This window comes from Lissotriton vulgaris, chromosome 1_2, assembly GCF_964263255.1.
Source record: "Lissotriton vulgaris chromosome 1_2, aLisVul1.2, whole genome shotgun sequence".
NCBI lineage: Eukaryota > Metazoa > Chordata > Amphibia > Caudata > Salamandridae > Lissotriton > Lissotriton vulgaris.
The window spans coordinates 67,887,344-67,899,605 of NC_141686.1; the positions used below are offsets into that span (position 1 = coordinate 67,887,344).

General features: G+C 53.1%; 1 protein-coding gene across 1 annotated transcript in view; it reads right to left on the reverse strand.

Moving 5' to 3' along the window:
* Positions 1-12,262, reverse strand: part of FKBP4 (FKBP prolyl isomerase 4) — a 242,218-nt gene that overhangs the window by 105,252 nt on the left and 124,704 nt on the right. Inside the window, exon 6 of the mRNA XM_086952821.1 lies at positions 5,262-5,352. Coding sequence (XP_086808947.1) covers positions 5,262-5,352 — 91 coding nt within the window. The remainder of the gene's footprint in view (positions 1-5,261; positions 5,353-12,262) is intronic.

Here is a 12,262-nt window from a genome sequence, read left to right on the forward strand (position 1 = left end):
AGGCCCGGCTAGAATCAGGTCCGTCCCTTGTGGTAGCGGACTAAAAAGGTATCCTGATCGAACTCCATAGTTCGAAGCCTGTATCCCGCGATCTCGCGAGAAACTATGAACTACAGAGTGACGTCATTACGTCCTCTCGTGTAGTTCTAATTACCGTACGTCCAAAATAATGCCCAAAAATAGTGACACTGTGGCGGAAAGATAATATATATTTTATAGTCTATGCCCACCCTTAGTAGAGCGACCAGGAATCAATATTAGAATTTCCAAAATAGAGGCGCTTTACCCATTGAAATGCCTGCTCTCGTGAGATGACTAAGGACTACAGAGTGACGTCACAGCGTCTGCTCCTGTAGTTCTAATGTGTTGTTGTTCACAGGAATTTGCCGTCGATGCCGGACCAGATTCGGGGGCGTTCCCGAGAACAGGCTTTCGGCTGACGTCGCCAAATGCGGAAAATTCTCGGGAACTCCCCCGAATCTGGTCCGGGATTGACGGACAGAGCCGTCTCCCAATGGCTAGCCTCCATTTATGGAGCTAGCCAATGGGAGAGTGGGGCGGGTCCCTGTTCCACACTCTAACTCATAAGGTTTTTTAGCGCATGCGCACTTCGTGCGCATCGCCAGGCAAAACCTAAAAACTACCGCTTGCAAAGCCAATAGGTCTCACCTATGTGAAAACTACCGGCTTTGGCAATGTGTTTTAGCCATTGTGTACACCGGTGTGGATGCTGTTCAGCATGGCTAAAGGTTAGAGGCGGAGGTCAACTGGAGTAGGGAAGATTGAGGTAAGTGTGGAATGGGGTAGATTGGCATAGAGTAGACTGGGGGTAGAATGGGATTAGTGTGGTAGTCTGGACTGGGGTAGCTTGAATTGGGATATATTGGGGTGGAGTGGGGTAGATTAAATTGGAGAAATTAGAGTCAGGCAGATAAGATTGGGGTAGAGTGGAGAGGAATATCCTGGGATAGATTGGTGTGAGGTACATTGGGTGAAAAGTGGCGTCGTGGATTGAGGTAGCCTGTAGTGGAATTGGGTACTGTGGAGTGAGGTAGATTGGGTATATTACAGTAGTGTACAATGGAATGGATGAGTGAGGTAAATTGGAATAGTTTGAAGTTGGGTAGCTTGGGGTGGAGTGAGGTAGACTGGGGGAGTAGGGCAGATTGGACTGTGTGTAGCAGTTTGAGATGTAGTACGGTAGATTGGAGTGAGAGTAGAACGGAGTGAGATAGATTAGGGTGCGGTGTTTGGAGTGCGTAGATTGGTTTGGAATGGAATAGGATACATTGGAGTAGACTGCAGTGGAGTGGGGTAGATTGGGGAAGAGTGGAGAGCAGTGGATTGGGGTAGATAGGAGTGGAGTGGGGTAGGTAGGAGTGGAGAGGTGTTGATTAGGGTTGCATACAGTGAAGTGGAGTCAAGAGTTGCTGAATTGGGGGAAGGGTAGATTGGGTGGATTAAAGTAGGGTATTTTGGAGTCGAGTAGATTGGAGTGGGGTAGAGATGAGCAGTTTGGAATGGAGTTGGATCGAGACGTGTGGGGTAGATTGGGATGAGATGGGGTTGACTGGATCAAGGTAGGGTAGATTTGAGTGGGGTGGACTGGATAGGGTAGATTACAGTAAGGTAGATTGGGATGTGATGGAGTTTGATGCAGTGGGGTGGAGTTAGTTAAATTGGACTGAGTACATTTGTGTGTCATGTGGTAGCTGGGGGGGAGTGGAGTAGGGTAGATTGGGCAAGGTGGAATGAAGTGGGCTGGGGCAGACTGGAGTGGAGTTGGATAGGGGTCGAGATTGGAGTGGAGTGAGATTGGAGAACGATGGAGTGGAGTATATTGGGGTAGATTAGAATAGAGTGGAGTAGATATGAGAGGGATGGGTGGGGTACAGTGGGGTGTCTGGGTAGACTGTAGTGGGGTAGAGTGGAATGGGATAGATTGGGTGGATTATGGTAGGCTATACTGAAGTGAAGGGGTAAACCGGAGAGGAGTGGGGTAAATTGGAGTGGAGTGGGGTGGGGTAAATTGGAGTGGAGTTGATTAGAGTGGCGTGGGGTAGATTGAGATGGGGTCGGGTAGACCGAGATGGGGTGCAGTAGATTGGAGTTGAGTAGATTGGAATAGGGTAGTTTGGAGTGGAGTGGGCTAGGGTAGATTGAAGTAAAATGGACTGGGGTGGAGTGGGTTAGATTGCACTGGAGTGGGCTAGATTCGAGTTAAGTGCAGGGGGTAGATCGAGTAGATTGGAGCGGAGTTGGGAGGAGTGGAGTTGGATAGATTGAGGTGGAGAGAACATTGTAGTGTAGTGAGATAGACTGGGGAAGAGTGGAGGTGGGAGAGTGCAGTTGGATAGATTGGAGTCGAGATTGTAGTAGAATGAGATAGATTGGGGAAGTGTGGAGATGGACAGATTGAAGTCGAGTCTAGATTGTAGTGGAGTGAGATAGATTGGGGAAGAGTGGGGTGGGAAAGAGTGAAGCAGGGCAGATTAAGCTAAGGTGGATTGTAGTGGGGTAGATTGGGGTGGGGTAGATTGGAGTGGTGTGGGATATATTGAGATGGGATGGGGCAGACTGGAGTGGTGTAGATTGGGTTGGGAAGATTTGGGTGGGGTGGGGTATGGTGCATTGGAGTGGGATGGACTAAAGTTGTCAGGGTTGGGGTGGAGTGAGTTAGACCGGATTGGAGTGGGTGGATTGGAGTGGGTAAATTGGAGTAGGGTGGAGGGGAGCTGGATATATTGAAGTGGAGCAGAGAGAAAGGAGTGGAGTAGGGTAGAGTGGATTGGATTAGAGTGGGGTGGAGTTGAATAGATTGGAGTTGGGTATACTGGAGTGGAGTTGAGCATCCTTGACCAAGTACCCGCCTACACCTCCACCAAATTCCCACACCACCCAAAAGAGCCTCCGCACACCTCGCCCATATCCCTTGCATACTACGCTGCTGTCGATTAAAGATTGTATTGGAGTGAGATAGACTGGGGGAACAGGTAAGTGGGGAGGAGTGGAGTGATTTGGATTGGAGTGTAGTATGGCAAATGTCTAATAAACAATTGGATTGCTTTTCCCTGGTAAAATGAGCTTTTGCCTTGCCCAGTAGATTCTTAATGACTATCTGATGACATAAGAATATGCAGGCTACTATCCACTGGGAGATGAATTGCTTTGCAGTAGCTACACTGATGATATGACCATCTTTACTGAAAAGTTGGTAGGACATGCATTGCGTCTTGGTTCCTTCTAAATAGAAGCGGCTCCGGTCTGCGTGCATGCGCGCGGCTCCGGTCTGCGTGCGTGCGCGCGGCTCCGGTCTGCGTGCGTGCGCGCGGCTCCGGTCTGCGTGCGTGCGCGCGGCTCCGGTCTGCGTGCGTGCGCGCGGCTCCGGTCTGCGTGCGTGCGCGCGGCTCCGGTCTGCGTGCGTGCGCGCGGCTCCGGTATGCGTGCGTGCGCGCGGCTCCGGTATGCGTGCGTGCGCGCGGCTCCGGTCTGCGTGCGTGCGCGCGGCTCCAGTCTGCGTGCGTGCGCGCCCGGCTCCGGTCTGCGTGCGCGCGCCCGGCTCCGGTCTGCGTGCGCGCCCGGCTCCGGTCTGCGTGCGCGCCCGGCTCCGGTCTGCGTGCGCGCCCGGCTCCGGTCTGCGTGCGCGCCCGGCTCCGGTCTGCGTGCGCGCCCGGCTCCGGTCTGCGTTCATGCGCGGCTCCGGTCTGCGTTCATGCGCGGCTCCGGTCTGCGTGCGCTTCTGTCTGTGTACGTGCGCGCGGCTCTGTGTGCGGGCGCGGCTGTGTGTGTGTGTTGTGTGTGTGTGTGTGTGTGACTCTGTCTGTGTGTGACCCCATGATAAATGGCAGCTGTTGATCAGCCATGGTAGAACTCTGAAGAAAATATCCAGTTTTTGTGAAGAAAAGAGTTTAAACAAGGAAACCTGAGGAGAACTCAGGTGGAGACTCCCTAGCACAACGTGCGGTAGAAAATCTGAAAGACTAAGGCTCATGACAGGAAGGTTCTAGAGGGAGGTGATAGCTGATTGGCTACCTTCTGGAGTTTGGTCCTTTTTACAAAAGGACATAGATAGGCTACTAAGGTGAGGCCCTTAGGCCTATGTTTCTCGATATATGTCTATAGGACTTCACTTTTCTATGTACCGGAGACTCCCGTCTCGACGACTGGGAATGATTCAGGCATGTGAATCTATGAAAGACACCCATAATACTGGATAAGTACCGGTTCCACAGTTTTGGAGCTAGACTTCTGTGTGGCTAAGCTATGGGACTTCGGTTCCGAAACAGCTTTCGGCACTGATTGTTTCAATACAGAGAAGGTCTCTGGTCCAATGTTCTTGGATTTGGTGCTGCGGCAGACAGAGGTTTGGCACTGGGGCTCTTGATTCAGACTCTCGACTCAAGGCCGATGACCGGTAGGTATGAGCATTGTGATGTTGCTTTGGCATCAGTACAGTTGTTCGATGCCAACCATTGTCCGAAGGCAGTGGTGACCCATGCTAGGGCTTCAGTCGGTCCAAACCAGAGTGTTTGTTGAGACTGTGGTGAGGATGGATGGGGATCAGTACTCACTGCTTGTCCTGGTGGAATATCCTAGATTTTGAGCTTGGACTCTGAACTTTCGCTTAGCGAGAAGGCTGCAGAGGCCTGAGCGTGTGCCTTGTGATGGTACTCTTCGGATCCAAAAATGTCCAGTGTGTCTGTGAAACGGTGAATCTGGACATTTCGAGGCATCTTGCAGGCCGATCACGGGCGTCTCTTTGAGCGTAGGGCCTTACACACTCCTGAGATCGGTTCTTGAGGATCCGGAGAAATGCACAAGTTACACACCAGGTGGTGTTTGTGGCAACTTGGCACGGCAGCATGGGCAAAAACTAAAGGGTGCCTGTTCCACTAGCAGAGTGGCATGGCCTGAACAGAACATGGAGAATAAGGATTTGTCCCGAATCGATGACAATACAGACAGTGAATGGTAGTTTTCCGACAATGTCGAGACAGAACAGAGGAGTCCACAATCGAACCAGACAGTGAAAAAAAAAACAATCTAACCATGGAGTCATGGACCATGCGCATTGCATGCAAGTGGAGTCACCATGCCTCACGACTTGAAAGATTTCTTTGAAGAAAACCAACTTGCACACTTCCGAGCCCAACACTAAATGGCGGACATCTTCTAAGCATGTTAATCTACAGCCACACATGCCTCAAACATGATGTTCACAGATAATATACCAACACCAAACTTCGGGTCAGGAATCTTACCTTTTCAAAACTTTTAAGTTTTACTTCATATCGCAGCTCAGCATCCCCAGGGATCTGGAACTTTTCATTTCCTCCACTCCCAAAACCATACCTGAAATGGAAAACATATTTCTTCTGGAACAATGCAAGTCAAAAATGACCATTAATACACAGTTTCGTTTTTAGCCGAGAATGAAAGACATTAAATACGGCATTTAGCTAAACTCTTCCAAAACAAGCAACACCAATTATGAGAGCTTAAAATAAAGATTCCCGAATCAATATATCCGAAGGGCTCAAACATTGTCTCTAGTCTACTTCAACAATGTACCATTGAGAGTACCTACACAATGGAATAGGGAACAAAGCGTCAGAGTAGGTCCATATTCTAAAGACATGGCTTCAACACAAACCAACTGACATCTCCAACATTAAACTGACTGCACACTGTCACTGCTCCCTCCTCTCTGCATCAGCAGCCAACATGTGTTTGCTAAAAATCTTTTTTTTGTTGCCAAAATATCACTAGTAGTTAAACAATGCCATTTTACATTTAAGTTATCTCATAATGCGCATCCATGACAATAGTGCTCGTGCATAAAGTTGACTATAGTTATGTGTTTCCCTCTAATACCTCTGGGTTACCCGGTCCCTTACACCCTTTGAGACCCTTGTCTGTGACTTTGACGGATGTCATGGACTCCTCTCCAAAAGTACAATTTCAAATGCGAAACCAAATGATTCCTAATGAACAAATTCTTACCTTAATTGGGCTAGTTCACCCGCTCGAAGTTTTTGATCCTACAACCTTTGTACCTTCATTAGTTACTGCTCTTCCTTACCGCATATTGGTTCACCCTTCGTAAGTACTTGTTTAATGCATTAATCTCCCTATCGCAACTGTCCTGTAATTATGTGTTCAGTCTTGTTGCCTATTCTTATTTGATGTCGATCTTGCATTTATGTCCTTCCTTCCATTCTATTGTAAAGCGCTCTGATAACCTCCGGGATCTTGTACGCCCTATATAAAACTTTATAAATAAATAGGCACAAGTTACTTACCTTCGGTAACGATATACATGAAATACCAGTATTTGTAAAGCGCACACCTACCTCCGAAGTGGTGTCCCGGCGCTGGGGGCCCTCGGGAAGATTAACCGAGCTATTGACCAGAGTCACATGGTGCTGGGCTAACCTGCCGCCGGCACCGGGGATCGAACCATGAACCCCGTAGTCTGTAGTCCGGCACCCTGGCCGCTGAGCCACACCTCTTCCACATATCTGTAAGTAACAGTAGTTAGTGTTAGATTCCTTACCTTAGAATATCCCCAGGTGTCAGACTGGATTCGGAAAGTTTTCGTCAGCAGTACCCCTGCACGTCGGTAGGCGTCGTCGGCGGCTCAGCGTCCGTCGTTGGGATCGCCGGGATGACGTCTGAGTACTTAGACGCCGCCCTCGCACGCCGACGTCAGTTTTGTACATAGCTTTCCGTGCCAGGAACGCAGAGCCATGCAAGAAACCGACACGGGTGCCATGAAACTAGGGCCCTCAAAGGGAGATACCAACCCCGGTGGTGGGTCTGCGAACCAAGATCACACCAGAAAGTACTGGAGAACGGATCGGCCGAAGCTTGGCTGTCCAGGCAGTAGTGCTTAGCAAACGTGTGCAGCGAGGCCCACATAGCTGCCTGACAGATGTCCCTGACCCAGGGCAGTAGTAGCTGCCGTGGCAAGAGTGGAATGAGCACGCAGCTCCACAGGAGGCTCTTTTTTTGCCAAGGAATAACAGACCTTGCTGCACAAAACGACCCACCGAGAGATGGTCCGCTTGTGCTCTGCCCGTCCCCTTCTTAGAGCCCACGTAACCAACAAAGAGCTGGTCGTCCACCCGGAACTGGCGTGTGCGGTCTGGATAAAAGGAGAGCGCACGTTTTGGGTCCAGACGGTGGAGCCTCTCTTCCTCTTTTGAGGGATACGGAGGCGGAAAGAAGGTGGGCAAGGTGATGGACTGCCCGATATGAAAGGCCGTAACCACCTTGGGCAGGAAAGAAGGACGAGTCCTCAGAAAAACTTTGTCCGGTTCGACAGAGAGGAAAGGAGGCTTCCAAGACAGAGCCTGGAGCTCACTCACTCTCCTGGCAGAGGTGATGGCAACCAGGAATACAGTTTTAGGAGTCAGAAGACGAAGAGGACAGTTATGTAGTGGCTCAAAGGGAGCTCACATTAGATAAGTCAGTACAAGGTTCAAGTCCCACTGAGGCATCAAGAAGGGAACAGAAGGAAACGTGTGTGATGCCCTTCAAGAATCTATTTACAACCGGGGACTTGAAAAGAGAAGGCTGATCAGGAAGCCTTAAGAAAGCTGAAATGGCCGAGAGATAGCCTTTGATAGTGCCCACAGCAGAGCCCTGCTGGGCAAGAGAAAGAAGGAAGAGGAGAACCTCTGAAAGGGATCCATAGCCTTTGCTGTGCAACATAACACACATTTGTTCCACCTGCAGGCGTATACCATTTTTGTAGAGGGACGCCTGGCTGCCGGAATCACATCACAGACTTCAGGAGGCTAGTCAAATGGCCTCAACTGTTGCCGCTCAATCTCCACGCATGTAGGTGGGGACTGGACAGGTTCGGGAGGACCATCCCCAGTTGCTGCGACAGAAGGTCCTCCTTAAGAGGCAGACGAATCGGGGGATCGACTGACATGCTGAGTAGCTCGTGATACCATAATATTCGTGCCTAATCCGGAGCCACAAGGATGACTTGGGCCCGGTCGCGCCAGATCAACTTCAGCACTCTGGGTAGAAGTGGTATAGGCGGAAAGGCATACAACAGACCGCAGCTCCACTCGCGATGAAAAGCTGACAACATTGAGAGTTCCCTTCGGTGGCGAATAGATCTAACCAAGGCTCTCCTCACTGCTGAAAGAGACCTTGCGCCACGTCAGAGTTCAGACGCCATTCGTGATCCATCATGCACCGGCGGCTGAGATCGTCCGCGATGGCGTTCAGAGAACCTGCCAGGTGTTGAACCCCCAGGGTGACGCCCTGGTGTTCCAGCCATGTCCAGAGGCGCAGAGCCTCCCGACAAAGGATACACGACCCCACCCCGCCCTCTTTGTTGTACTACCACATGGTGGTGGTGGTGTCCGTGAACACCTGCACTACACTTCCCCGGACAGAGGGAAGGAATGCCTTCAGTGCAGGTTGGATCGCTCGCAGCCCCAGAAGGTTGATATGGAGCCGGGATTCCGCCGGAGACCAGAGGCCTCTGATCTCCGCCTCTCCCATGTGCCCCCCCCCCCCCCCCATCCCAGGAGGGACGCATCCGTCACCACTACGTGCTTTGGTTGGGGAAGGGAGAGGGATCTGCCGCTGACCCAATCGTGGTCCGTGAGCCACCACTGCAACTGTCTTGTGGTGCCCTCCGATATCAGGACGTGGTCGGACAGGTTGCTCTGATGCTGTGCCCACTAAAACTTCAGGTCCCACTGCAGAGCCCGCATACGCCACCGGACGTGATGCACCAGTAGGAAGCACGAGGCCATCAGCCCCAGGAGCCGCAGCGTCAACCTGACCGAAACCCGGGATAAAGGCTGAAAGATCGGAATCAGAGCATGAATATCTCGAACCCGCTGCTTGGGACGATAAACCCAAAACTGCGCCGAGTCCAGAACCGCTCCGATAAAGAGAAGCTTCTGAGAGGGAATCAGGTGCGACTTCGGCACGTTGATGGAGAACCCCAGCAATTCAGGAGGTCGGCCATAGTCTGGAGGTGGGAGACGACTGTCTGGGGCGAGCCCGCCTTCAACAACCAGTTGTCGGGATAGGGGGAAGACTGGAACCCCTGATCTGCGCAGATGAGCTGAAACTACCGCCATCACTTTTGTGAACACCCGAGGGGCACTGGTAAGGCTGAAGGGGAGCACGGTAAACTGAAAGTGCCCGTGGCCTACTGTGAACCGCAGGTAGCGCCGGCAGGACGGGGATATGGAAATATGCGTCCTGCAAGTCCAACACTACCATCTAGTCTCCAGGGTTTAGGGCATCCAGGACCTGAGCTAAAGTCAGCATCTTGAACTTCTCCTTCCAGAGAAAGCCGTTGATGCTCCGGAGGTCCAAGATAGGACGTAGGCTTCCATTGCCCTTCTTGGGTACCATAAAGTAGTGGGAATAGCAATCACATCCTACTTCTGGCCCAGGAACGCGTTCAACAGCCCCCTTGACCAAGAGGGGCATAACTTCCTCCTGCAGAAGTTGCAAGTGATCCCCGACATGCAGTGGTATACTGTGGTGGCATGGTTGGAGGGGTCGCCTCGAAGGGAGGGAGTAGCCCCTTCGGACGATTTGCAGCACCCACCTGTCCGAAGTGATGGTACGCCAGTGGTGGAGGTGATTGCGGACCCTGCCCCCCCCCCCCCCACTGGCGTTGAATGGGTATGAAAGACCGGACTAGAAAAGCTTTGAGGCTAATGCTGCTGAAGTGGTTGTGGACTGACCGGGCCTCTGTCCCCCTGCACCGCCACAGAGGTTACCACGTCTGCGTTGAGGTTAGTTCTGCGGCCTGTGGCTGGACAAACGTGTGGGGGCGCCCCTTCCTTGGCCACAAAAGGGGCGAAAAGCAGAAGTTTGCTGGCACTGGCCCGGCAGGCCCAAGGATTTGGCCCTAGCCCTGGAGTCCTTGAAACGCTCAGGCACACGGTGTGCTTTGTCGCCAAGAAGGCGACGCCCATCGAAGGGCATGTCCATGAGCGTGGCCTGGACATCCCCCGAAAAAGTGCGGCCTCAGCAAGGTGTGGGGACGGATCGCCACAGTCATGGAAATCGCTCTGGCCAGCGAGTCTATGGTATCAAATCCACATCTGATAGAATAACGTGCTGCATCTCGCCCCTCAGCAAGGGCTTGGGTGAACTGTGCTTGAGCCTCCTCCGGGCCCTGGGGCAGCACGTCCGCACGGCCCAAAAGACAAGCGGTGTTGATAGACCGCAACCCCAGACTAAGTGAGGAGAACAGTTTCTTCCCAAAATGGTCAAACCTTTTGAATTCCCGATCTGGAGGGGCAGTCTGGATGCGGTCTGGGATCACCAGGCTCTCGGAGGTGGGATGTACGGACAGAAAGCAGGGGTCGCCCGGAGGCGGGCGGTGGCGTCGGGCCACGTTCAATCAATACACTTTTAGAGCGCGCTACTCACCCGTGAGGGTCTGAAGGCGCTGGGGGTGGGGGGTGGGGGGGGGGGGGGGTGCGGGGGGGTGCCGCTACTGCTAGAAAAGCCAGGTCTTGAGGTGTTTCCTGAGTGTGAGGTGGTCCTGGGTCAGACGTAGGTGGGCGGGGAGGGAGTTCCATATCTTGGCCGCCAGGTAGGAGAATGACCTTCCTCCGGCAGTGGTTCTGCAGATCCGTGGGATGGTGGCGAGGGCGAGGCTGGTGGAGCGGAGTTTGCGTGTAGTAGTGTAGAACGTGAGGCGGTTGTTGAGGTATTCGGGGCCTATGTCGTGGGTGAGGAGCCTGAATGTGATCCTTTTGCTGACTGGGAGCCAGTGCAGGTCTCTCACATGGGCTGATATGTGGCTGTGGCGGGGGATGTCGAAAATGAGTCGTGCGGATACGTTCTGTATGCGTTGGGAGTCTTTTCTGAAGTTTGATTGTGGTTCCTGCGTATAGGGCACAGGGGGCAATGTGGAGGGCTTGGACCAGTTGCCCATCAGAATGTCTGTGAGGGCCTCATTAAATGGCAGCAGAGGCTCAGAAAAGCTTACCGGCGGGTGAAGCACCGCAGTGAGGAGATTAGTCCTCACAGCCGCAGCAGAGAGCTCAAGAGACAAGGCCTTGGCTGCCCTGCGCAACACCACGCGATAGGTAGCACACTGCTCCATAGCCATGGAGGGAGTAGAAATGAAGCCATTGTCAGGCTAAGTGTCAAGGCCACTGGCACCCTCTAGCTAGTCTGCCCAGTCCTGACTCAACTGGCACTGCTGTGCCAGAGGGTCCTCCAACCCCTCCCAGTCCTCCCCTTCATCTGTGTCCTGATAAACAGGCAGGAATTACGGAGCCAGGTCGTAGATGAACTGCTCACCCATTGACGCCGGAGACGGTGCAGAGGGTGAAATGGACGCCTGACCCGGACAGCACCGGGAGTGACACCATTGGGGTCGGCGCCAGTGGATGAGTCATGAGGTCAACTGGCATCGACCGGGATCCAGGCCTGGATCCCCCGGGGCCCAGCGATGTTGGGACCGAAGTCGAAGACGGCACCAGGGCCGAAGCCGCCGGCTCGGTAAGGCCCCTCGTCGGGTCTGCGGGGTCCGAAGGCGCACCGACAGGCCTCGATGGAGGGAAGTCCTCATGGCCACCAGGAAATCACGTATCTCCTCCGGCATCGTATGCAGTCCAGGGACCGGAGGGTATGGGACCGGACATGACGCCTGCGGCTCCGACGGAGCCGCACAGTTTGTGCCACCCGAACCCTTAGTCGAGTCGCGCGACCGGCGAGGGGAGTCAGAGGAGAGATGTCGCTTCTTCAACTTCTTTTTTAGAGTGCCTCGCCTTACCTGAATGCGAGGACTTGGAGCCCAACGAACAGTGTGGGCTCCGGCTCTGCTACTGGCCCCTTGACTTCCTCCTCAACTGGGACCTCGAGCGGCATGAAGCAGACTGCCAGAGCTCGAGTAGCTTGCGGGACCGCCTAGCCTTTGACTTCAAGGCCCGGCAGTCGGGGCACGACTTGTCGTGGTCGGCCCCTAGGCAGTAGGTACACCGGCAGTGGGTGTCAGTCACCGACATCAGGCGGTGACAGGCGTCGCACGGTTTGAATCCAGGGATCCCTACTGGCACCATGGGTCGAATCCACTCGAAAAAGATAGCCAAAATAGGCCAAGAAGTTAGTCAAAAAGTGACTAGGGTACTAGCTCTTCCCGGATCTGCGCTTGCTGGTGCGGAAAAAAGAGTAACAGACGTCAGCACGTGAGGGCGACGTCCAAGTACTTAGACGACGTCACCTCGGCGATCACAACGCAGATGATGGACGC